Source organism: Caretta caretta, chromosome 20 (assembly GCF_965140235.1).
Source record: "Caretta caretta isolate rCarCar2 chromosome 20, rCarCar1.hap1, whole genome shotgun sequence".
In the NCBI taxonomy this organism is placed as follows: domain Eukaryota; kingdom Metazoa; phylum Chordata; order Testudines; family Cheloniidae; genus Caretta; species Caretta caretta.
In genome coordinates, this window is record NC_134225.1 from 23,990,295 (window position 1) to 24,016,709 (window position 26,415).

Consider the following 26,415-nt stretch of genomic DNA (forward strand, 5'->3'; position numbering starts at 1 on the left):
CGGAAGCGGCGCGTTGCTAGGAGGGCTCCCGGAAGATGGCGGTGGCCGCTCCGGCTCCAGGCCCCGCGGACGAGCTGGTCTCTGCGGTCACCCTGTACCGGCGGCGGCCCCGGCTCCTCCACGGCACCGTCCTGCCTTTCGTGGCCGGGCTGTACCCGGCCTGGCTGTGGCTGTGGGGGCCCCGGGTCTGGGCCGCCTGGGGGGAGGTGGAGGAGGCCGGCTCGGGCCGCGGCCCCCCCGAGGCCGCGCTGCTGGCGCTCGCCGTTATCGGGGTCGCGCAGCTGCTCACCGCGCTCTCGGGGCTGTGGTCTGTCCACGCGCACTGCGCGCTCACCTGCGTCAGAGTGAGTCACGGGGTCGGCGCGAGTGGGCGCTCGCTGGGGTCAAAGGTCGCCGCGTGTGAGGCTCCGTCGGTGCGTCCGCCCCGGGGCCCAGTGCGGGCGGAACCCCCCGCCCCGGCGGGGCGCTACCAGGGCCGGACCCAGGGCCGCCGCGCCTCTCGACCGAGGGCCGGGGGGCCGCGAGCAGGTTTCAGGGGTTCCGCCGGGCCGGGCCGGGCCGGGCCGGGCCTAGACCCGCTGGGGCCCAGGGCAGAAAGCCCGAGCTCCGCTGTGCCGGGCTGCGGCCGGGGGCTGAACGTCTTCGCTTTGTGGGGCCGCTGCGGCGTGGGGGGCGCCGGGCCGGGGCCGCTGCGGCGTGGGGGGCGCCGGGCCGGGGCCGCTGCGGCGTGGGGGGCGCCGGGCCGGGGCCGCTGCGGCGTGGGGGGCGCCGGGCCGGGGCCGCTGCGGCGTGGGGGGCGCCGGGCCGGGGCCGCTGCGGCGTGGGGGGCGCCGGGCCGGGGCCGCTGCGGCGTGGGGGGCGCCGGGCCGGGGCCGCTGCGGCGTGGGGGGCGCCGGGCCGGGGCCGCACTTGTTATCCTCTAATGCAGCGGTCTCCAGACTTTTCGGATCGCGCACCCCCAGGGCCACCTCTAGGGAAGCAAAAGAATAAAGAGCTGCTGCCAAAGACCAAGCGGGGGAGCGCCCGGCTGGCGCCACTCCTCCTGCCGCGCACCCCCAGGGGTGGTCTTGCGTACCCTACTTTGGAGACCACTGCTCTAATGCAGGTCCTGGATTTAAGAACATAAGAACGGCCCTACTGGGTCAGACCAAAGGTCCATCTAGCCCAGTGTCCTGTCGTCTGACAGTGGCCAATGCCAGGTGCCCCAGAGTGATCCATTCCCTGTTTTAAAAGAGAAAAACAGTTGTTGGGGCACTGGTGGGCTGTGGAATTTTTATAGCAGGTTGCGGAGGGGGGCGGGGAGTGTCAGAAAGGAAAAGGTTGAGAACCTGGAACCCAGGGGATGCTGTGAAGCTCAGAAGTATAACTGAGTTCCAAAAAGACTTAGGTAAGTTCATGAAAGGGTTGGTCTATCAATTGCTGTTAGCCAAGATGATCACCCCCATGCTCTTTGTGTCCCTAAACCTCTGACAGCCAGAAGATGGGATTAGGTGGGAGGGCATGGATCATTTGATAACTGCCCTGTTCTGTTTGTTTCCTCTGAAGTATCTGGTATAGGCCTTTGCTGGAAAACAGGATACTGAGCTAGATGGATCACTGGTCTGACCCAGAATGACTGTTCTTATGTTCTTACATAGGGTTACCTCCCTCCTCACTTGCCTTTGGTTTTCTTACTCTGGAATGGATCTGCCCATTGTCTGGGGGGCTCTGAGTGATGTCCTGCCCCTCTTGGTCTCGTCTGTCCCGTGTGGACATTGGAATGTCCATTGGCCCCTCTACATAACAGTAGGAGGCTGCTCAAATGTCTTGAGCTTGGATTCTTCCCCTGCCAGCCATAAGCTGTCTGCCACTTCCAACCCCGAGGGCGCTGTAATATTCTGGTGCTGTGTGTGAAGAATTTCTGGATGGAAGAGGCTGTAGAGGTGTAAAGTAACAATAATGAGTGATATCATTTCTGAAAGGCCACCATGGATATCAGTAACTATCCAGCAGGATTGCTTCCCATACTGTGGAAATGCAGCTACTTGTGAGGTGGCAGCTGAGTGTACAGGGATAACTCATTTGCTGTGACATGGCAGTGGTTTAATAGCCATATAGCAACACTGCACTTTTAGAGAGAAAGTGAAACAGAATGGGAGGCTGATTATGGGTGGGGGTTATGAAACATTTTCTTGTACAGAAATATTTTTCCATTGAACCTGGGTTAGACAAACTGGTCTGCTTTTACTTGGGACATGTAGGGGAGAAGTGTGTGTGGCTGAGCTGGTCCTGCTTGCAGGCGTGATAACTATTTTAGCACCAAAAAAAGTTGCTTTATAACAACTGAACTGGTATGGGTGCAGCTTAGCTTTCTTTGCCAATATTTATTGTTCCAGCTGCTGCTGGGAAGCACGAGGCACTGTGGTAACTGGGCTGGCTGGTTTGCCTCACTTCATGACAATTTCTGTAACTGTCTGTATAGCTTCCTCTTAGGAGTAGTTGCATGTCTAACTGCAAATAGTCTTGGCAAAAAACATCTGGTACAGCTTCATTAACTAGTCTCCAGAGTAGTTGGCATAGGTCTGCAGCTGTATCCTGGGCATTTATTAAGACAATCAAGGAGTTCTCAAAGCAAATGAGCCCTTGGAGCTGGCTGCCAACACTGTGGGCTATGTATATCCTAGTGTTTTCCTGGTGTTCTGGTAGTGTTACTGACTAGACAACTTCTTACTGCTTTGGATTGCAGGCAGTGGTTACTAGAGTTGCCAACTCTCAGGATTGTCCTGGAGTCTCCAGGAATTAAAGATTATACCAGGTGATGAAATCTCCAGGAATTCATCTAACCAAAGTTGGCATCCCCAGTGGTTATTCAAAGGCCTTGTTAGCTGTATATGTTGCAAATATAGTTATCTTTATCATAAATGTTAAAAATCCAAACCTTGAGCTACAGGAATTAATTATGTAAACAGCAAGGAAACAGGAATTCTTCAGGGTGGCTGAAGGGGTCCTACATGCACGTAATTGCATGAAAATGAGCAAAGGAAAAACTAGGCAGATTATTTGGCAAAATGCTCTGACATCTGTTAGACTGTGGATTAGTTTCTTCAGGGCTGGGGTGGAAGCTACATCATGTGGAAAACTTAAACTGACAAAGCCTTGGAGAACAGGCTGTCGGGAACATTCCTGCTGTGACCACCAGGGTAGGGGCAAGATTTGACCAACAAAGGTGCATACACCTTTGACTAGTCACTAAAGACCCCCACCCAGCCATGCTGCAGCAGTACTCCTCAATGAGATTTCTCTGCCCTTTGTGCTTTCCCTTTTGTGTTGTTTTGGATGTTATTTTTAGATGCTGGGATAACGTCAGATTAAATAGACTAAAGTCTGGGTTAAACTGCAGCTGGATCCAGAGGACAATGTGAAGAAAAAAAGGGTTAAAATGTTGCTTCTTTTGATTCCTTTTATTAAGAAAATCCCCTTTATCCATAGAACCTGCTAGTGCGAATTGAGTTGCAAGAATGAAACTAAAAGTAAAGTGTGCTCTGGTGGTTTCATTGTAATGTGAGTGGGCTGTCACAGTCATCCATTCATGGTATTAATCTGGTAACCTTTGGTCAGCATGAGTTTGAGTTGTGACATGGCAAAGTTTGATAAGATTTTCCTTATGTCGGGGGACAGTGTTCTTATTTCTGATGTGTTCATAATTAAAATCAGAAACGTGCTGTAATGTGGAAAGCAGCATCTCAAAGCTTTTTTTGTTCATTACCGTTTATTATTAGATGCTTTTGTTGCACTTGTAAGCCTTTCTTCTAAGCAATGAATCTTCCTTTTTCCATGAGTATATAGTAAAAAGTGTTGTCTATTCACAGGCTCTCCCAATATTGCTAAATGTCAGTTGAGACTTCATTATAATGGCAGATGGAAAAGCCCTGTTGGTTTCCATCTATTCCACTTTCCTGATCCTCAGGGCCAGACAGGGTTGTTCTCCAGTCCTTTGCTTAGTTTGCCCAACAGGGGGGCTTCCATCACTCCCTTTAGGAGATTCTGCAGCTTAATACATCTCACTGTCAGAAAGGTCTCTCTCCTAATACTTAGCTGTCCGATGCCCATAAGGAACTGAAGATACAATCGGATTACATCTTCCCAACCACCACAACCTGTAGTCAGCCTTTTCTCTCCATTATGTCTGAACCAAAACTCAAAAATTGGTGACAAAACCGGGAAACAGTTAACAAGGGAATCCTTTCAAATAGTCTTGTATGATGAAGGGTCTAAATTTAACAGTCTCCCCCCTCTGTCCATCACCAAGAATCTTCAGAGCTCATCATAACGATCCTCAGCTCCCTATTGTTCCTCCATGCCAGAGTCCCCAAGAAGTTGAGTGAATTCTATGATGTTTGCACTAATCTAGCTCAGTAGCCTTGAGTAGAAAGGAGATCATTTGACATTGTTTGAACATGGCTTGTGATTTTTGTTAAAATGGCAATGGTAGGTCTCTGGGAACAGGCTCTTCATTTTTGTTGGGCGACTTCCCACATGTGCTTTGTTTTAAAGCAGCACCAAAGCAGCATCTGATATTGCAAGGACGTAGATGTATCCATCCCAGTCACAGAGAATGCGCGTGTGCGTACATCAACAGAGTGGTCCAGGTGCAGATGACAGCAACTCCAGGCATGTAGGGAAGGGTTGAGATTGCACTGACGATACTTGTGGTTTTTACTGGGCATCGTTAGAGCACTCAGAAGTGGAGGTCCCGGTTTGAGGAGCAGCTGTGTTGATCATGTCAAAGTTAATGGGACATTGAGTTTGTTGATCAAATCTGAGACTTTATCAAATTTATGGGAAACTTTCTTTCCAGTGAGATGTGACCTGACCGTCAACAATTGCTAGGCTGGGAAGAGTTTGTGGCTAATGGTTTTTGTATTCAGAATCTCAAGCCGTGCAGTTATTCCCATTCACTTTTCTGTCCTCTGCAGCATGTTGGCTGGACTAAGTTCACCTGATTCCTCGTCTCGCTCTCCCCATCCTCCTCCCCAGCCCCACCCCCTCCAAAGAATTCTAGGAACTCAGTCTTTCATTGGGAGTCAGGAATGAGGATAATTTTCATTGCAAGTATTGGTCTTTCCTGCGTGGTTTTAAAATATCAATGAAAAGTCCAGATAAGCCAGTAAAAATAGAGGAATGTTCTCTGTGTTTGAGTGGTGCTCAGTGTCTCATAATGACTGTACATGGACCCCTCCTGGCTTCCACTGACCTTTAGGGTCTGTGACCTGCTTTACAGAGTGCATGTTTGCTTTGTGTTTTTCAGGAACCCAGTCCTAGGAAAGCCACATTAGCTAAAGTTGTGCCAACCCCAAATAATGGATCTGCAGAGCTTGTGCCACTCCATCGAGACCAGGTACAGACTTAGACTCCAGCTCTTTATAATAGCTGACAGCTGCCTGGGAACTGCTGTTTCTCAGCAAACATACTCATCTCCAAACTGCCTTTCCAAAGCCGCTAATTTAAATTAAAACTTTAGAGCTTGGCTGAAAGCCAGCTGATATCTGTCACATGCAGGGAATAAGAGGTTTTAGAAAGTGCAACATTTGTAACTAACACTTGTAGTCTCACAGACAATGTTGTTTAGGAACAAAAGATGTAAATGTCCAGTTGGTCCCATCTAATCCAGCTTTCCCAGCCACTGCAGTTCCCTGTAGTATATGTGAAGTGATGTGGTCCTACTGTAAGGGCTCTTGGATGTGAAAGTCTAAATGCTCTTCCCTTCTGCATAATCCCTGCAGGGGGAAGATGGGCAGGAAGCCCTTTCCTTTGAGTTTCAGAAAATTAAGTATTCTTATGAGGTCGATGACAGGAAACAGTTTCTCCCTGTGGCTTTCCCTGTGGAGCACCCCCTCTCCTATTACCAGAATGCCCGAGGCTACCAGGAGGACAGAGAGATCCGAATGGCTGAGAAGAAATACGGCACAAACAAGTGAGTGTTGGGCGGGGGTGGAGCTGGGCTTACCAGAAGCGGTAGGCATCAAACTGTCTATGGGTAATGTTCACTAACAAGGATTTCAGGGACTGGGGGGTTCCAGGCAGTGGGTGTTGAATGTCCTTGCTCTAGATTATCAAGTTTTTGGGCGCTAAATCCCCCGGAGGAAGGAGATAGCTAATTCCTACAACAACATCAAATCTGGGCTTTACCACAGAAAGGGCCCTGATTACAGATTCAAATCCCTTACATCTAAGAGTAAATGAAGAGAAGGGGAACAAAACCTCCCGTTCACACTCCAGAGACTGCAGTAGCTTTCGGGTTGGGATGGTGCCATGAGGCCAGAACACCAAGATTAAAAAGGATTTTATTCTTTCCCAGGGCAGAAATGGTGGTGCCAGAGTTTTTGGAACTCTTTAAAGAGAGAGCCACGGCCCCTTTCTTCGTCTTTCAGGTAAACAAAAGCTGTAACTGTTGTCCCTAGGGTGCAAAGAAGGGAATTCCCTCCAATCTTAGTTTGGGAATCTGAAATCAGCTGGCTGTTTCCAAAAGTGCACTATTCATACACTGCAGTGTCAGCTGTGGGGGCTAGGGGCTGACATATCTTTGGTCAGTCATAACTGAAAGTTGTTACTGTCCAGTGTGTGGTGGATTCTAGTCCAGTTCCCATCATAGCTGGCATGAACCGTCACCTTTGGTAGCCTCAGCAGAGAGGCCAAAGACCGAGGCTAGAGAATGCCCTTCTGGCCCTCTGAGTCAAGGTAGAAGTGCATTAGCAGAGCAGCACGTGGAGGAGGTGTTTGCCTTGTCACTGCACCGACTGTATCTATTCTGTCGAGAACAAAGGCATTCAATCCCCAGCAAGCCAATACTCTTCGCTGGTGCTAAAAAAACGATTTAATATTGTCTGTTTCCTGCTGCTGGGTTGTTACAGTGACATTCTAGTGTCCAAGCATGTGTATGGTACAGGATGTGCTGATCTACTGATGGGCTTGAGTTCTCAGGGACATGTTAGCTTCTTTATGGGATGAGTGCTGGAATGACTTCCACATCTGTTTCCTCCAGGTGTTCTGTGTGGGTCTCTGGTGCCTGGATGAATACTGGTACTACAGTGTCTTCACTCTCTCCATGTTGGTGGCATTTGAAGCTTCTCTGGTCCAACAGCAAATGAGAAATATGTCAGAGATTCGAAAAATGGGCAACAAACCATACATGATTCAGGTAAGTGAGCGCAGAGGGATGATGATCAGAAACTCGGCACTGAGAAACTGGGGAGTTTAATATAGAGCCCAAGAGCATGCAAGGCCCTTTAGACATGGCCTGTAAGAAAGAGCAGAGTTTACACTCTAAATTAGGCACACCTTGCTGAGGGAACAACAAGACTTTCCTGTGTTTCCTGTTTTCTTATGTCCAATTTGCCTTTTGATGTCTGTTGCCTTTGCATGCACTTGTTTAACTCTTGCCTAGTTATTCGGAGTCTTTGGCCTTTTCCTTTGAATAGTTTTAATCTTTTTTTTAAAGTTCAGATTTATTATAAAACAGCAAGATTATGTACTGCGCCTGTGCGCGCTCAGCGGGGGGAAAGACGATTGATGGGGAACAATTCCAAAAGATCTCAGCTCAGCTTGGGGCCCCAAAATTTGATCCTCTTCTCCTCTGGTGCTTTCTTTTTCTTTTTTCAGAATAGCAGCCGTGTTAGTCTGTATTCACAAAAAGAAAAGGAGTACTTGTGGCACCTTAGAGACTAACAAATTTATTTGAGCATAAGCTTTCGTGAGCTACAGCTCACTTCATCAGATGCATTCAGTGGAAAATACAGTGGGGAGATTTATATATACCCCAGAACGTGAAAAAATGGGTGTTTATCATGTACACTGTAAGGAGAGTGATCACTTAAGATGAGCTATTACCAGCAGGAGAGTTGGGGTGGGGGGAGAAAACCTTTTGTAGTGATCATCAAGGTGGGCCATTTCCAGCAGTTAACAAGAACGTCTGAGGAACAGTGCGGGGGGCGGAAATAAACAAGGGGAAATAGTTTTACTTTGTTTAATGACTCAACCACTCCCAGTCTCTATTCAAGCCTAAGTTAATTGTATCCAATTTGCAAATTAATTCCAATTCAGCAGTCTCTCGTTGGAGTCTGTTTTTGAAGTCTTTTTGTTGAAGAATTGCCACTTTTAGCTCAGAAATCGAGTGACCAGAGAGGCCCTATGATGGTGTCCCCTGAATAGATATGTGGACACAGTTGGCAACGGGCTTTGTTGCAAGGATAGGTTCCTGGGTTAGTGGTTCTGTTGTGTGGTGTGTGGTTGCTGGTGAGTATTTGCTTCAGGTTAGGGGGCTGTCTATAGGCAAGGACTGGCCTGTCTCCCAAGATTTGTGAGAGCGATGGGTCGTCCTTCAGGATAGGTTACAGATCCTTGATAATGCGTTGGAGAGGTTTTAGTTGGGGGCTGAAAGTGACAACTGGTGGCGTTCTGTTATTTTCTTTGTTGGGCCTGTCCTGTAGTAGGTGACTTCTGGGTACTCTTCTGGCTCTGTCCATCTGTTTCTTCACTTCAGCAGGTGGGTACTGTAGTTGTAAGAACGCTTGATAGAGATCTTGTAGGTGTTTGTCTCTGTCTGAGGGGTTGGAGCAAATGCGGTTGTATCGTAGAGCTTGGCTGTACACAATGGATCGTGAGGTGTGGTCTGGGTTAAAGTTGGAGCTATTCCTACTTACATGCCTCCAGCTTTCACCCAGACCACACCACACGATCCATTGTCTACAGCCAAGCTCTACGATACAACCGCATTTGCTCCAACCCCTCAGACAGAGACAAACCATTCATAAACCAGTCGGAGAACAATTCAATCTCTCTGGTCACTCGATTTCTGAGCTAAAAGTGGCAATTCTTCAACAAAAAGACTTCAAAAACAGACTCCAAGGAGAGACTGCTGAATTGGAATTAATTTGCAAACTGGATACAATTAACTTAGGCTCGAATAGAGACTGGGAGTGGTTGAGTCATTACACAAAGTAAAACTATTTCCCATTGTTTATTTCCCACCCCCCCTTCCTCAGACATTCTTGTTAACTGCTGGATATGGCCCACCTTGATAATCACTACAAACGGTTCCCCCCTTCCCCCCCCCCACTCTCCTGCTGGTAATAGCTCATCTTAAGTGATCACTTTTGTTACAGTGTGTATGGTAACACCCATTGTTTCATGTTCTCTATGTATATAAATCTTCCCCACTGTATTTTCTACTGAATGCATCCGATGAAGTGAGCTGTAGCTCACAAAAGCTTATGCTCAAATAAATTGGTTAGTCTCTAAGGTGCCACAAGTCCTCCTTTTTCTTTCTTTTTCTTGTATCTGTTTGGAAAGTGCATGTGATTCTTGTGCGTTATATAAAAAATATAATTTCATGTGTAAATATACAGACAGAGACACACACAGAATGAGCACCTACAGCAACAAAACACTCTGTGCCCAAGGAAGGGAAAGAGACTTCAACTCTGCGTTTCCACGGGGTAGTAGTGGGAAATTACAGTTTGGAAAAAACTGTTAACTCAGGGATGGTTTGTGGATAGCTGGGTTGAGGAGACTGTTTATGCAGATTCACCATTTATGTGAGGAGCGGGGCTTCTGTTGTAGTTGTCTTGTGATCTATCGCGCTCTCTCCTGTCGTACATTTCTCTAGCACCCTTCCCTGTAATATCTAAGTACTCTTTCTCACATTGCTTTTGTTCTGCAGGTTTACAGAAACCGGAAGTGGCGTCCCATTTCCAGTGATGAGATCATCCCAGGGGATATTGTTTCCATTGGTAACTGCTTGCATGCTTGACACAATCAAAAGCTCTTATGAAATCAAATCACTTCTACATGCATGTATTGACTGAGATTAATTAAATTTACAATTCAACCCTATCAAAATGTCCATAAAAATTCCAACAAAGAATCTTTAAATGCCCATGAATGGCTGAAAATTCACAGGCCTGAGAGAGAGAGTCCCTCAAGTTCCGATCCCACAGATCTCTAACTTTATTCTCCAAGATTGGAGTCTAAATATTAGGACTAAAATCAGCCATAGCTGCCGTGCTTCATATCAGAGGTTCTAAGAGTGGAAAGTTCCATCCAAAAGCTGAGGATGGGGATGAAGGACGAGGGGGAACAGGATGCTGTCCCCACCCCTGTACTGTGACTCTTTTTTAGATTGCATTGCCCGAGGAGTATTGTCCCAGTCTAAAGCTTGAATGGCAGTAAGAATTGTGCTCCTTTACTTTTAAATCCCTCTAGTTTCAATGCTATCTCGGGCTTTTATGACACTTGTGGTTCACGTCGAAGCTTGTGTTTTGGTGAAGGTCATGGGTCAGATTTGGGAACTTGCAAGTGCAACTTGCCCTTAGAAATCCTCTGCATCTCAGCCAAAGCAAAGGGGAATTGCATCCTGCCAGACAAACGGGCTAACAATGGCTAGCTCTCACAGTGAGCTACTTCTAAGCTTTGCTCTCTTGATTTCAGGCCGATCTCCTCATGAGAACCTAGTGCCATGTGACGTGCTCTTGCTCCGTGGAAAGTGCATTGTGGATGAAGCCATGCTGACTGGAGAGTCTGTGCCTCAGATGAAGGTGAGAGACAGGTCCTCAGTAATGCTTGATACGAGTTCGTTGTTTACGTACCAAGTTTGATTCCAGCCACCGCAGCATCTAAACAGTGCAGGGTTTATAGGTGCAGATCAATCTTTGTGTAAACTCTGGCCCAGAAAATCCAGGTCTGTCTGAGTGTTATCCACCCTCCTATCCATGATTGATGATCTAGTAAATGAGAAACAGAATGTCTGTTTTGTCTGGCTGTGGCTGCGGCCGGATTGCAGGGTGTGGGCACAGCCCAGCACTCCCCCACATTCCCCAGTCTGGGCTGCTTTGACTGGGCAGACAGGGGAGGGACGAGCACAGAGAGTTTCAAACCCAGTGAATCTCCCTTATTTTTATGCCAGTGCGTGATTTAAACATGATAAAATAACATTTAGAATAGCCTCCCTGTTGAGGCTGGTGATCCAAGTGTGAGCAAATCCTCTGACCCCAGGATTCTCATGGGTACCAGGCATCTGAGCTAGGACAAAGGCAGAAGCTAAGTATCCTGTTCAAGTCCAGAGTCAGTTCCTGCAGACCGCCCACAGGGGAGCTGAGAGTGCCTCATGGAGATGGGACCGTAGAGGAGCGTTATGAGTCCAGTTGTTGGCAACTAACTGGAAACAAGTCCTGCTTCTCTGAGTCCCGAATTCTCTCATTCAGGAGCCCATTGAGGATCTCAGTCCAGAGCATGTCTTGGACATGCAGACAGACTCCAGACTGCACATCATATTTGGGGGAACAAAGGTCGTGCAGCACATTCCTCCCCAGAAAGCCAGCACGGGACTGAAACGTATGTACTTGCCAAGCAGAAGGCTTTGGTCAGATGGAATGCCATGGCCTGGCCCACTCCTTTTAAACAATAGCTTCTAGTGATGGTGCTGAGTTTGTCACCCTGCCCTTTTAGATGGCAGCTGAAATTCAGTGTTAAAATGAAATAATCTTTTGCTGAAGGCCACCATGTTCTCCTGGAGGGTGAGAGGATCATGCAGCCCCAATTTTGTTCTAGCTATAATGTGTGTATAAAAAAGATCTCTACAGAGCTTAATGCTATTGTTACTGCTCCTGTTCCAGCTGTTGATAACGGGTGCGTGGCATACGTTCTGAGGACTGGATTCAACACATCTCAGGTAAGAAGTGCATGAGAGAACACCCGTTTAAGGGAGGTAGTTCTGATCAATTGCTGGGGAGAAATCCAAATCAGGTTTCAGAATGGTAGCTGTGTTAGTCTGTATCAGCAAACTCAACTTTCTTCAAACAGTTAAATTTCACTGGCAGGGACGTCTGGCAGGTCAGAATAGAGGCCCCATGATCTCTCTCGGTAGTTTTAAATGCGCTCCGCAGAACTCTAAACTTTAATGCCAACAATTCTGAGCTTTTTAACTGAATGAGCTGCATTTCGAAATCTTCAACACCCATCCACTGAAATACAGACAAATCCAAGTAGCTTTCGTTGAACTTTTGAGGTTTAATTAAAAAAGAAAGCATTGGACCAAATCGCTGGAAATCTTGATATCTGTCAGAAAATGCTGATTCCAGTTCTTGCATGTACATTCCAATCTCATTGACACTGACGGCGCAACCTGTCGATAGCTCTTTTATGTGTTGGAAGTAGCGGAAAGTCAAAGTTCGAACATCCCAAGAAAAAACTGCTAGTTTTACAACAAATGCCTTCCAGGCTTCATAAAGATCCAGAACCATTTGCCCTGCACCCTGGAGAGAGAGGTTGAGTTTAGGTGAGCGGTGATATCCGTTAGAAACATGAGCTTACACAGCCATTTGTAATCATCCAGTTCAGGGTAGTTTTGTGCTTTTTCCGACAAAAAGGCCTTGATTGCATCAAAACAGTTTACCAAAGCGCACCAAAACCTGGCCACGACTCAGCCACCGAATGTTGCTGTGAAGTGGAATGGCGTTATAAGCACTGTCCATATCGTCTAGGAGTGCTTGAAACTGTCTGTGAGTCAAAGCAGATCGAGCAACAAGGAAATCTGCAATTTGCACCACTGTATTCATCACATTATTAAGCTCTGAATTAGAAATTTTAGCACACAGGTTTTCTTGATGGATGGTACAGTGAAATTTGATTATTGGGTGGCCAATCTGATCTTCAAGTAACTTTACAAATCCCTTCTGTTTTCCGACCATGCCAGGAGCACCATCTGTTGTCACACACAATATTTTTCTGATGTCAACTCCTCTTTCTTCAAAATGGTTTTCAAAACTTTCCACTATATACAACAAAGGGGGAAGCCCCTTTGTTGTGTCATGCAGGGGTTTTAGGCAACAGAGTTCCTCTTGGATTTTGTCAGACGCACAATATCTTGCAACAACTGCCAAACGCGGAACGTCGTTTGTATCCATGCTCTCATCAACTGCAACTGCTGTGTCTTTTAATGCAGTCGTCTGCTTTTTGTTAATGTTTTCTGCCATTTGCTTACGCATCTCTCAACTGTTCTGGCAGAGATAGGCAGATCTTTATTTGGCAAATCATTGAACAAAACCTCCAAACTGCTGAGAAAAACTTCTTTTATATATTCCCCATCTGTAAACGGCTTTCCGTTTTTTGTAGTGTACTGTGCAGTCTTGTAACTTCCTTCTGTAGCTTGATTTTTACTTACAAGTAAGCATTTAAAAACACTGCTTTGCTTCTCATATCCTGCTACTGCCTTTTTGATCGATTCAGTCTCGTCTGCTTCATCAAGAAAGGTTTTCTTGTGCTTCATTTCAAAATGTCGTTGAATGCTTGATGTGTGACAGACAACACTTTCACAACAGAAAGCACAAACAGTATGGTCTTTCTTTTGAATAAATCCAAATGTGTCTGTCCAAGAAGGCTGAAATGAAAGGACATCTAACTTTGCTTTCTTAGGAGCTGACGTTTCGTCAAATGTACCCCTCAACTCACAGTGGGGGGAAAAAAATCGAGACAGACAATGCTGCCTGTGGGTGGCGTTGCATTCTCAGTCGTTGTGGTGGGCCAGTGAATGGAATGTATCACATGCAGCAACAGCAGAGAGTCAGAATGCAGGCTGTGTTCATTTTATACAGGTTTCAGAGTAGCAGCCGTGTTAGTCTGTATTCACAAAAAGAAAAGGAGTACTTGTGGCACCTTAGAGACTAACCAATTTATTTGAGCATAAGCTTCCACTGCATGCATCCGATGAAGTGAGCTGTAGCTCACAAAAGCTTATGCTCAAATAAATTGGTTAGTCTCTGAGGTGCCACAAGTCCTTCTTTTAATTTTATACATTTGTCATGTATTTTACAAGAAACTGTACTGCATGCTGCAGAACTTGCTTCTTGCATTGAAGGCAGTTCTCCTTTCAGGGGAAGCTGCTGCGAACAATCCTCTTTGGGGTGAAAAGAGTGACAGCCAACAACTTGGAGACCTTTATTTTCATCCTGTTCCTTCTGGTCTTTGCCATTGCTGCTGCTGCATATGTGTGGATTGAAGGTGAGCACTCTTTGGACCTCGCCCTGGGAGCTAGCTTTTGCCAGGAGTGTAGGAATAGCTACTGGTTTATTGGCTGGGAAGGGGAATGGGAGCTGAAGAAGCTGGGCTGTTTCCGTTTGTGGGCATGAGCCGTGACTCATTCCATTTTTCTCCCAAATTCCTCAGTAGTGTGTGCCCCCGATGCGTCCATCTTGTTGTTGTGTGGCACCTTGTCTGGAGCGGAGAGGCAGCATGTCTCTGGTTTTATTTTGTAGGCACCAAGGATCCAAGCAGGAATCGATACAAACTCTTTTTGGAATGCACTTTAATACTGACTTCAGTAGTTCCACCCGAACTTCCCATTGAACTTTCTCTGGCTGTCAACACCTCCCTTATTGCCCTGGCCAAGCTCTGTAAGTACTAAGCCCAGAAGCAGGAATAGAAACAGACTGTGCACTCTGGTGTCCAGTACCCCTGGGACTGCAACACTTGGCCACATAAAGTGTGTGAAATTGCTGGCTTTTATACACCATGGCAACCTCCTCTCTCCAAACAGCAATAACTGGCTCCCGTGCCCGCCTGGTTCGCCGTATGTTCTGTGTGTCTGCAGGATTCCTGTGTCATTCAAAGCAGGGCGGTGTCTCTCAGGGTGGGGTGGAGGTGGTTCACACTGTTTTGAAACGTGGAAATAGCTCCTAAGTAGAGTGCATGGGGGAAACAAGCTCCCACTCAAAAGTCCAGTTTCGGTTGCTTTTTCAACAAATGCTCTGACCCGTAGCAATGGGTGCCTCACTAAGAACCTAGCTGGGTAAACGGCCTCCAGACTGATCACCACTCTTCCTTTGAGGCTAAATCTGACCTTAACTTCACAAGCTACAGAGCAGAAGGTTTGAGGTTGTTAAGTAAAGTGTGGCTGAGCACCGTGGTTTTTGGCTTGTATGTTGTGGAAAAGATCCTAGGTGGCTGAGGACCCCTACATGCCCTTGCTGTGTCTCTGATACATTACAGGGTCCCATCTCCTCTCTTTCAGATGTGTACTGCACAGAACCTTTCCGAATTCCCTTTGCTGGGAAAGTTCAGGTTTGCTGCTTTGACAAAACTGGCACCCTTACCAGTGACCACCTGGTGGTAAGAGGTGTGGCTGGGCTCAGGTAAGCCATGGGATGGGTTCGCATAGGTAATGTTAACCATATTGTACAGTTGGCTCAGTGTGCGATGGGGGTTCACTGCCTTTTTAGCGTCGTAGTGGGCCCTGTCAGAGCCGGGATGCATGACTGAGTGGGCCAGTGATCCAACATAGCAAATCCTGCGTAATCAAATGTGGGTGACAGTTGAACAATGGAGGCCTAGGCTCCAGCCCCAGTGAGAGCTTCCCTCAACTGGAGGCGAAGGGCCAGTCCAGTGGGGCAGAGAGGATGAATTATGGGGGTGAAGGAGATGAGCCAGAAGCAGGTTCTAGGCTAGGGGAAGGGGAATCCTGCAAGTTCTCTGGCTATGGCACTTGTGCAGCAATTTGCAGCATCAGAGCCCTTGAATTTGGTTCTTCATTTGGGATTTCATAAGTATGTTCTTAACTGCTAAAACCCTCTGTGCCTCTCTGCACCAGCATGCAGCCCCCGCCCTGGTGAGCTGCACCCCAATGGCAGAGTCCCTCATAGAAAAACCCCTCTGGTTTATTTCATTTTAAATCTTACCCCTCAGGATTATGGGAATGTTGTGACTTGTACACTGCGGAGTCAGAAGTCCTCACACTATGGAACATGTGGAAAATAAATATATAAAATCACTGTAACAAAAATATTTCAGGTTTCAGAGTAACAGCCGTGTTAGTCTGTATTCGCAAAAAGAAAAGGAGGACTTGTGGCACCTTAGAGACTAACCAATTTATTTGAGCATGAGCTTTCGTGAGCTACAGCTCACTTCATCGGATGAAGTGAGCTGTAGCTCACGAAAGTTCATGCTCAAATAAATTGGTTAGTCTGTAAGGTGCCACAAGTACTCCTTTTCTTTTTTTAAAAATATTTCAGGGATCGGAGTAGTTACTTACAGAATGAACGACAGCCTGGTGAGCGAGGCTGAGTAATATCCACACGCTCTAGTCAAAGGGGTTACAGTGAATGTCGAGCAGGTGCAGCTGTTGTAAACAACAAACACTTGTGATTTCGTGCCCACTTGTTTTCAGGCTTATGAGAGAAATGGTTTAAAACCTTTTGTGTCCTGGGAGTTTAATTGGCTACAGTGAGCATGGGACGTTACCCAGGTGACATAACCACCCCTGCATGCATGTATCCCTCACTCTCCCCATCTCATAATGTAGCCTGGCCACTGAGTGGTATGTGTTCCAACTGTTGTCTAGCACGCAGGTGACCGTGTGGGGAGAGCAGTTTAGAGTGACTTCTTGCACTAGAAAAAACCCTTTGGAGGCCGCATGTGAATGTAATCGCAGTACAATACACATCTGTCTGAGCAGACCCAGCTAGACAGGGTGGTGTGTTGCATGTGCATTCAGTTGCCTTGAGCAGCACTTCTTTGGTGCGCCAGTTAAGGCCTCTCCTTTGACGAATCTGCTCAATTAGGATTGCTCAGGGGCAGTAGCTGCAGCATCGAGAAGCTGAGTCATGGAGCCAGCTTTCCGACAGCTTTGCTGTTGGCATGAGAAGCACTAACTGTTTAGGGCACTGGGACAGTAATTATTTGCTTGGAGAAATTGTAGAACATGTATGGCTTTGACGGCCTGTCCAAGCCTATTAACGTAGTCTCTCCCCACTGTAGGGATGGGAAGGAAGTGACGCCAGTGTCTGACATTCCTGTAGAAACCCACCGAGTGATTGCCACTTGCCATTCCTTGGTCCAGTTGGATGACGGGACGTTGGTGGGAGATCCGTTAGAGAAAGCAATGCTGATGGCTGTGGATTGGACTCTGACCAAAGGTAGCGACAATGGCCAATTCCTACGTGTGTCCAGTTGCACAAACTGATACCAGAGCGTGTGTGTGTGTGTGTGTGTGTGTCGATATTAGTGATGATAAAGCTGCTCCTCCCAATTCCATTCTTGTGGGTGAAATTCACCCCCCCTTTGTAGTAGTCTTCTGCCTGGGGTGAGCTTTGCCCTACATAAACCCTGGTGAGTGCTCTCTCTGGCATTGCTGTGGAAGGGCTGCGGGAGACCTTGCGCAGGATTTCTGCAGGGATGGCCTGTGTATGCAAGCTGCTGAGGTACGCTTGCGCGAGACGCACCGGCAGTAAGCGAGTGTGTGCCAGTGGAGATCAGGTGGGTTGTACTTGTCACGGCAAAGATGCGCGGCTGCTGCCCGTGCGATAGCAGCTATGCAACGTATGCAAGCTGGGCATCACACCCCAGCTCCTCCAGCGCAGATGTAGCCTAAATTTAGAAATCCACTGTTAGGGGGCTTATTCCTTCACCCACTTACTTCCCTGGTCCTTCTCGCATGAACAGAGAGCAACAATACCCGAAGTCCAAAGGTGCAAACAATTCGATGTTTATTGGGGTGAACTTCCAGCAAGCATGATTCCAGTTTCCTTCCTTAATATCCTCCTTCCCAGCTCTGACACCACAGAGCCTTACGCCTGTGTCCCTGTTCCCATTCCTACCCTTAGCCAAACATGATTCCAATTTTCTTACCCCCATTCCCTGTTCCCATCTCACATACCCACATGCCCACCCACACCCACACCCAGTCGCTTCCTCATTGACTACAGATTATATAGTAAAACTTGAGTTCTGCTTTGCTATACCTTAACCAATCATTTTCCTGAAATTTAACTAACCAATCCTAACATATTGTAACATGATTATGTAACCAATTATATCCCACCACCTTAATTAGTTTACACCCAGCAAAATTAATTATTACAGCAGACAGGAACAATCACAGAACCAGACAGAGATTATACAGACAAACAACAGCAAAGTGGGAACTATGACAAGACAATACAGAAGTGAGGATTTCACATCCCAGCTATTGATAAGTGAGTTCCTGCCAGACAGGATGCCATCAAACCAAGTTTCCTTTTACATTTCCTAGGCACCTCCCCCTCTCTGGAGGTGACAGGAATACAATCCTGTCCTGATAGTGCCTAACAGCCCAATAGCACCTTATTTCAATGTGACTAGTTTGGAATGTGAGGATGTGACTGTTCGCTTCCTAGCTTATGGCTGCCTCTGCTGCTTAGCCAAAGGCCTTAGCCTAAGAACAGGGCCTCAATCTGTCACAGTAAGAGAAGGCCCTTACACCGGCAGACAGTGATTTCTTTCTTTTATACCTCTAGAACTAGCCAAGCGATAAGAATACACCTAAATTCTTAGAGTATAGGCCTTTACAGACAGGCCTGAATATCTATATCCTAACATCCACCTTGTGCTGCAGATGTGGCATGCTCAGAAGCAGCTCTTTGTTCAGATCCACAGAGGTGGTCCAGGCAATTCCATCCCTCAGTCACTGGGACCAGAACTTCCGTCATCACCATGCTGCAAGGCTTGGGTGGGGAGACTTGTTTGTAGTGAATGATTCGTTCCTGGGAGCTGAGGGAAGTGAATCTGCTTGCAATGCTGAGAAACCTTTCTGGATTTCCCGATCTGTTTGTTTCCAGATGAGAAAGTTTTCCCCAGAAGTATTAAAACTCAGGGACTGAAAATTCACCAGCGCTTTCATTTTGCCAGTGCCCTGAAAAGAATGTCTGTCTTGGCTTCATATGAGAAGATTGGCTCGACTGATCTCTGTTACATTGCAGCTGTGAAAGGGGCCCCAGAGACCCTGCATGCAATGGTGAGCGCAGCACACGCACGGAATGGGCTTTACGACAGCAAGATGTGTCCTAAAATGGGAATCAGTTCATGGGGCCTCCACAAGCTTGCCTGGGTTTGTGTGACTCCATCCTCAAATCCAGAACATGAATTATGTCCTGAAAATGGGCCCAGATGCGCCCCGCCCCCCCCTTCCCATGAAGAACAGTGTCCACTGCAGAGGCTCAACATTAATCCTAGTTAAATCAAGGGTGGCTCAGTGTGTGATGTTCCTGGCCACTCTGTGCTTGTTCTCAGACCTGCAAATACAAATGGCAGCAGAAGGGTGAATATCAGATAAAGTCACTCTCCTGCCCTCAGTGGGGATATTTGTTGCTTCTTTGAGCTCCCGGCTTGCCTCACCCCTACTCAGGCAGGGAGGCTCCTCTGCTTCACTGTGTATTTGATATGAAGCATTGTAACCTGCGTATAGTGTTTAACAAGCTGTTTCCGCCCCGCCCCCCCTTTTTCTGCAGTTCTCTCAGTGCCCGAGCAGCTACCGCACCATGCACACAGAAATCGCACGTGAGGGGGCGAGGGTGCTCGCGCTTGGCTGCAAAGAGCTGGGGCACCTCACTCATCAGCAGGTACGCTTGGCTCCAGGCAGTGGTGCTGGAACGAAGGGCGCTGCCAAACCCACTGGCTTGAAGTATTAGTAATAACCCAAATACGTGGTTTCCGTCGTCATCACCCCTACTATAAAAATTGTTCCAGCACCCCTGGCTCCATGCCTGGGCCCCTAAAGTCAGAGCACCCACCCAAAGGAAGGTGCCCACATGAGAGGGGGTGGCACAGACACTTCATAGGGAGACGACTGTCATAAGCCACAGATGAATCTGTAACTGCTTTGGTTTTTTTATACCTGAATCCTGTTGATTTTATTTTATTTATTTATTTGCTTATTAGCTCCAAGGGACTGTGGCTCAGGTCTCCTGGTTTCTATTTTCAGTTCTGGCACTGACTACTTGTGTAACCGTGGGCACCTTCCTCTGCCTTGCCTTGCTTCAGTTTCCCCACTTGTAAAACAGGGATGATATGCCTGTGGGAGGAAAGCTGGGGAGGCTCAGAAAGGGGGGCGGTGACTATATTACCAAAGGGGATGCTGTCTCTAGGGCAATGGAGGGAGAATCCAGAATCATTCCATGCACCTCAGCCTGCCCCTGGCGTTCCCAGTCAGGACGGTCTACAGTGGATGGGGGTCTCATTGCTCGTGAGATGGCCCGTAACACTCGGTGTGGTTCTTTTCCATGGAAGGTGCGAGAGTTCAAGCGTGAGGCTCTGGAATGTGACCTGAGATTTGTCGGCTTCATTGTGGTCTCCTGTCCTCTCAAAGCTGATTCCAAGCCCGTCATCCGGGAGATCCAGAATGCATCGCACCATGTGAGTGTCTGCAGGAGGAAACGAGCTCCTGCAAGCTGCTTTGCTTGTGACTGAACTCCTGGGACCGTGCAGACGCCTGAGCGACTCGGCCGGCACAAGCCTCTTCCAGGATTGCAGGGCGTGGGAGGGGCAGCCACTGCCCTGAGCTGTGCGTCATTCATAGAGTCCAAAGCCAGAAGGGACCACTGTGATCATCTGGTCTGACCCGCTGCAGAGCACAGGCCAGAGACCTGACCCAATGTAATTCCCAGAGCAGCTGTCTCAGGAAAACATCCAGTCTTGATTTAAGTACTATGATGGGTGGGGGCACTGGCTAATAACTCTGCCTTGCCCCAGTGGTTGAATTTCCGGACAAGGTGCTGTACAAAGCACCTGTGATCATTAGTGTCTCAGGTGGAACCTGGTCAGCGTCCAGGAACTTCTCTCTGTTCTGTGTAACTAAGGCCATGTGCATGTAGCGTGACCTCCTCGGTAACCTCGTGTGATCCTACCTGTTTCCCTCTCTCAGGTAGTGATGATCACAGGGGACAATCCGCTCACTGCCTGCCATGTGGCCCAGGAACTCCACTTCATCCAGAAAGATCACACCCTCATCCTGCAGCCTCCCCACAGCAAAGGTGATGGATCCCAGCCCAGCCAACAGGCCTGTTCTGATATAGTATCCAGCCTGGGTGCCTGCACAGGTCACTGGGGTGTAACAGGTTTCAGAGTAACAGCCGTGTTAGTCTGTATTCGCAAAAAGAAAAGGAGGACTTGTGGCACCTTAGAGACTAACCAATTTATTTGAGCATAAGCTTTCATGAGCTACAGCTCACTTCATCGGATGTGTAACACTGACCTCTGGTGGCAGAAAGTGTAATGATTTTGCTGCTGAGAGTCCCAGATAATCCAGTGCCCCTCCGCAGGGCCTTCCCCCACACATCTCCGAGCAGGTCACAAACAGCAGCTGGCAGAAGCAGCGTGCGTATGGGCTACCCAGTCCATCACCAGGGGGTCTGAGCACCTAAGTAACAGCAGCTGGCAGGCCTCCCCTTTGTGTGGAAGGTTTGGGGGAGGCAGTGGTGGTAAGGGACTTGGGTTTGCTTTCTAGCTCTGCTGCAGACTCCCTGCATGACCTTGGACAAGTCAGTCTCTTGTGCCTCCCCCCGTCTGTGAAAAGTAGCGCTGCCCTGCCTCCCTGGGGACTGTGAAGATAAAGTCACTGAGGCGCTCAGGTTCGGTGTGACAGAGGGGCCATAGAAGTCCCATAGATAGCATAGGGGGCAAGCAGGTGGCCCCACAGTGCAGACTGACTCTGGTGTCTGGCAATCTGCCAGCTTTCACCATGGTAGCCAGTCTATAGTGACAAAGTGCTGCAGACACCTGGCTCTGTGCATTTCCACCACCACCCCCCCCCCCCCCCGAGTCCCACATGGCAGTGTCTGTGCTGACTCCCAACCCCGCCTGCGTTCTGTTCCAGACTCCTGCTGGCAGTGGCAGTCCATTGACGGCACCACCACGCTCCCCATCTTTCCACACTCCCGGCAAGAGCTGATTCGTCACAACCTGTGTGTTACGGGGGAAGGGCTCTCTTACCTGCAGACTGCGAGCAGACAGCAATTGTTGAAGCTCATACCCCATGTTCAGGTGTTTGCCAGGGTGGCACCAAAACAAAAGGTGAGATGCTCCAGTCCTCTGTAGAATCTCAGCTTCTGCCTGTCTCGGTGTGTCCTACCTACTAACAGTAACAGTAACTTACCTGCGGACAGTTCCCAAATCCAGAATGACTCCAGCACACCATGGGGAGTCCAAGAGTCTCTGGGGCTCAGCACCTGCCACTCACATTCATGTTAACTGGAGCTCAGCCTCTTGGCGTGCTCAGCCCCTTGGTCCTCTGATGAATTACTTGTTTCAGAAGATGCAGAGGGGTGAATATTGAGAGCTCTAGGTGCCAAGTCAGCTGCATGATTTCCTGTCTTGTTCACTGTAAAGGAGCCCTCTGATCCGTGTCCTTAGCGCCAATATTAAAAACTGAGTGAGGCATAAGACCGGTGATGCTCAAAAAGGGTATTTAACACAGTGCTTTTCAGCATGTGCCCCAGCCCATTTTGGTACCTGGCACACACAGTCCCAGTAGCTTGGGCAGGCGTTCATTCCTGACTGGCACTTCTCACTGTAGGAGTTTGTCATCACAACGTTAAAGGGGCTCGGCTTTGTCACGCTGATGTGTGGGGATGGAACCAACGATGTTGGAGCCCTGAAGCATGCAGATGTGGGTGAGTCTGAACATGCAATGAGGAGGAAGGTAGTGTGTGGCTTCCTGGGTTTGGCTTGTATCCCTGGGCACAGAATTCAGCATTTGGAGCCTTCTGCAGGCATCTCTAGGGACTTACTCATTTACTGGGGATTTTCTCAGCTGGGATTGGTCAGTAATTAATCTGGCAGACTCCATTTGGAGCTGCATCGTCTCTCCCCGGGGGTGAAATGAGCAGTAGGCTGGCGAAATGCACACTCACACAGCTTGTGCTTCTACATGGCATGAGCCTAGGGGGAGAAAACTGGCTACAAAGCAGTTACCCTGGGAGTGCTTCATAGAGCGACTTCTTCCCTGCTGCTCTGCTGCTGCTTCAGCCCCTGAGTGTAACGTGCCTCACGGGGACCCTGGTCTGGGACATCCCTGGGTCACCAGATTGTGTATCAATCCTGCCTTCTGAATCGGAGACGTCCCTAAATCCGGATTAATCTAAACTTTCCAGATTCTTGTTTCAGTTGGTCCAGAAAATTCCTTCTGTGAAATCATTTGGTGAGAGTGCTCCACTTGCTGCCCCCTTCCCATTTTATTCTGTTCTGTCTCCCTTAGCAAAGTAAGGTTGAGTTGAGTAATGTGGTGTATTTCTACCTAGGATAGTGGGCCTTGCTGTTGGGCCAGCTGCGGTCTCTCGGATAAAGGCTATAGCTTCAGTGCCTTCAGTATTGACTCCTTGGTAATACTTAAAACCTTCCTTCAGAAGAGACCAGAGCTTTACTGGGGCCAGGGGGCATTTACTGCATTCCCATTTACAGATCTGGACATGACTTGCCGAAGGGCATGTCTGCAGTGTCACTGTCACTGTGTCGGGCCCAGGATACTAGAGAGACAAGGCGAGCGAGAGATGAGAAAGGTGTCTTGTATTGGACCAAGGGCTGTTGGTGAGAGAGAGAGAGAGAGATGAGCTTTTACGCTGGCACAAAGTTCTTCAGGTCACCTCACACCTTGTCTAAGGTCACATCGAGTTAGGACTGGAACCCAGAAGTCCCAGTTCCCTGCTCTAACAAGTGCTTCCTTCCCCTTCGTACATTTGCTTGGCACCATTCTAAGGTGGGCTGTGAAGGGCGGCTCACGGCTGCTGGGAACTAAGGGTTCCCACTTGGTGAAGTCATTTTGCCAGTTCGGGTTTTTTCTTTTCCTGCAGCTGATGTTTTGGTCTTACAGGGGTGGCGCTGCTGGCAAATGCTCCCGAGAGACTCCCCGAACGGAAAAAGAGACCTCGCGATGGACCCAATGATGGGAGACCCGCCTTGCCTGCCATAGGGAGCAGTGCCATGAAGCCCACCTCCCGTGCTGCCAAGCACAGGGTCATGTCCCACAGAGAAGAGCAACTGGCCATCCAGCGGGTTGGTAACCAGGTCTGCCTGGAGCCCAGCCCCTCCTCCCTTCCAGGTTCAGTGGCTGACACTGTCCACATCCCTGGTGCCCTCCACCCCTCCCATCCCCCGGGCTCACTAGGGCTTTTATTTTTAATTCTTGAATTGGAAATGGCAGGACACCCCAGAAATGTATTTCTGATTGCAGCAAGGCCCTGCCCGTGCTCCTGGGTAAGGTGTTTCTGGCCAGAAAGGAAGTCAATGCCAGAGGGAGTTGTCCTGTTCCGGAGCCCCCACCGCTGCAGGCTTATTCTAGTCAGAATTGCAGCAGCTACTCATGACAGTATTGTCCTTTCATGGATCCATAAACCAGCCGTCACACTTCCAGTTCTGCCCAGGGGAGTCCACAAGCCCAGCCTTTCTCCTTCCTGCCCCAGAAATGACACTGGTGGGTGTCAGCTGACAGACCTCCTGGAGGTGGGTGAGCTCTGCAGCCGGCTCACAGGGTATATGCTGAGGGGCTGTCTAAGGTCCTGGCAGTGTGGAGAGCCCCTCTGAGCAAGGATCAGGGCTGGGTAGGGATGATGCAAGTCTCCGTATTATCCCAGTCTGTGATAATGAAATGTCTCCTTCTCTCTCACTGGAAACCAGGAGCGGATCAGCCAGGTCCTGAAGGATTTGGAAGAGGACCATGTGCCTGTTGTGAAACTGGGTGATGCCAGCATCGCTGCTCCCTTTACATCCAAGCTCTCCTCCATTCAGTGTAGTAAGTAGCAACGGGGAAGCAGGTATGTGCTGTTGATTGCGCCTAGTCTGGTGACCCTCCTACTCCGATGAGGAGAGTAGCATAAGCGCATTTCCTGTGTGAATCCGAACAGGCTCTTGGCAAAGGCAGGGGGGCTTTGGGTGGGGTGGAGAAAAGGGTGATGCAAACACTGACTCTTACTGGGAGGAAATGCCTAAAACATGAGGCCAAGGGGGTGCTTCCCATACTCCCAGTTTTCATTTCCCCATATGGATTTCCCAGCGTGGAGATGGAAACTGACTGTGCTGAGTAACCATGGTGCACTGGATCAAGGGAAAGGTGAGCTGCTTGTCCAAGAACTCTAGGCTCATAGCAGCTCCCCATGCTGGGTCCCAGGGAGTGGAGGGGGCTGTGCAGATGGAGCCACAGAACTTGCATCCTGAGGACAAACTGCTGTTTCTTCTTGCTCTTCAGTCTGCCACGTGATCAAGCAAGGTCGCTGCACATTAGTGACCACGCTCCAGATGTTTAAAATCCTGGCCTTGAACGCCCTGATCCTCGCATACAGCCAAAGCGTCCTTTACCTGGAAGGAGTGAAATTCAGTGACTTCCAGGCAACGCTTCAGGGTTTGTTATTGGCCGGCTGCTTCCTCTTCATCTCTAGGTCAAAGGTATGTTGTATGGTGGCCTGCTGTACCTGGGAGTGCTTCCGAAGGAGGAAATGGGAAGGGTTGTGTTTGTCTTGTGAGGAATGCGGCAGGGAAAGCAGCTCTTCTATTCTTACAGTGAGTGCTGTCTAGCCAGCTCACTGCCTGCCCAGAACGTGCAGAGAATCACTTCGTTCTTCCCTAGATCCTGGCGAGGGGAGGCCTTTCTGTGGCCAACACTTTGCACTTTAGGGAATGTCTGAGAATGAGATCAGACAGACAGTGCATTTCTGTTCAGTGTGCCAGGGCACATGGTCAGACGCAGGCATTAATCACCTGGGATACACTGTTGCCTGCAGCATGCAGCTGAAGGTCTCACTGTGTGAAGTGGAATTTATAAGAGCTGGGCATTTCATGGGCACAGTTGACCCAGGTGGGATCTTGCTGGCAGCTTGGCCAGTGGCGCCAACTTCATTGTCTTTGTACAATATTTCCATCTGTTAAATCCTGGTGTCTCTTTTTTTCCTTTGGTTTCCAGCCTCTGAAGACACTTTCCAGGGAGCGTCCGTTACCCAATATCTTCAATCTCTACACTGTTCTGACCGTGGTGCTGCAGTTCCTCGTCCATTTCCTTAGCCTGGTGTATCTGTACCGTGGTGCGCAGGCCCGCAGCTCTTCCACGTGAGTGCTGCTTGTTTCTGAAGTACAAAATGTTTGCACCTATCTTCAGGCTGCGACTGAGCACCAAGTTATTAAACTGGATGGGCAAATCCCATCTGGGAAGGAAGGTGTAGGGAAACCTGCTGCCTTCATGGTGCTTTTCCTTCTTATTTTCCCTTAGAAATCCCTGCCTGCTTAATCTTAAATTTGGTAGGCAGGAGGGAAGTATCCGAAAAGGTGGATTTGAGTTGCAAATCAAATGAAGGTCACCAGACAACTTAGCTAAGTTGAGTTCAGAACTTTTTATAGTAAGCCTGGGGATCAGCCTGAGAGATGCTGCACTCAAACAGAAGTTATGGGCTTGGTGCAGAAATTAGTAAGTGTGAGTCTAGGGCCTTATGTTATGCAGGTCGGACTAGATCAGTAGTCTCCAAATTGTTGTGCACGGAGGAACGTCTGGGGGGCGCAGCGGAGCCTGGGCCAGCCCCCATGGGAGCGGGAAAGGACCACCACCCAGCCCCGCTCTGCCCCCAGCTCTGTTCCGGCCCTGCCTGGGCTCTGGCGGTG

General features: G+C 48.7%; 1 protein-coding gene across 2 annotated transcripts in view; it reads left to right on the top strand.

Annotated features, from left to right (window-relative positions):
• ATP13A1 (ATPase 13A1) overlaps positions 1 to 26,415 on the top strand; it is a 28,934-nt gene continuing 2,519 nt past the window's right edge. The window contains exons 1-23 of one of the 2 annotated variants that reach the window (XM_048832170.2): positions 1 to 344; positions 5,288 to 5,377; positions 5,763 to 5,953; positions 6,338 to 6,410; positions 7,022 to 7,177; positions 9,698 to 9,767; positions 10,465 to 10,571; positions 11,238 to 11,367; positions 11,649 to 11,704; positions 13,905 to 14,031; positions 14,286 to 14,423; positions 15,041 to 15,161; positions 16,783 to 16,940; positions 18,621 to 18,796; positions 19,290 to 19,400; positions 20,068 to 20,193; positions 20,702 to 20,810; positions 21,653 to 21,849; positions 22,352 to 22,448; positions 23,645 to 23,838; positions 24,448 to 24,562; positions 25,016 to 25,212; positions 25,727 to 25,869. In XM_048832170.2, coding sequence (XP_048688127.1) covers positions 36 to 344; positions 5,288 to 5,377; positions 5,763 to 5,953; positions 6,338 to 6,410; positions 7,022 to 7,177; positions 9,698 to 9,767; positions 10,465 to 10,571; positions 11,238 to 11,367; positions 11,649 to 11,704; positions 13,905 to 14,031; positions 14,286 to 14,423; positions 15,041 to 15,161; positions 16,783 to 16,940; positions 18,621 to 18,796; positions 19,290 to 19,400; positions 20,068 to 20,193; positions 20,702 to 20,810; positions 21,653 to 21,849; positions 22,352 to 22,448; positions 23,645 to 23,838; positions 24,448 to 24,562; positions 25,016 to 25,212; positions 25,727 to 25,869 — 3,191 coding nt within the window. In that variant the 5' untranslated portion in view covers positions 1 to 35. The remainder of the gene's footprint in view (positions 345 to 5,287; positions 5,378 to 5,762; positions 5,954 to 6,337; positions 6,411 to 7,021; positions 7,178 to 9,697; positions 9,768 to 10,464; positions 10,572 to 11,237; positions 11,368 to 11,648; positions 11,705 to 13,904; positions 14,032 to 14,285; positions 14,424 to 15,040; positions 15,162 to 16,782; positions 16,941 to 18,620; positions 18,797 to 19,289; positions 19,401 to 20,067; positions 20,194 to 20,701; positions 20,811 to 21,652; positions 21,850 to 22,351; positions 22,449 to 23,644; positions 23,839 to 24,447; positions 24,563 to 25,015; positions 25,213 to 25,726; positions 25,870 to 26,415) is intronic. The other variant, XM_048832172.2, reaches the window with a different exon arrangement.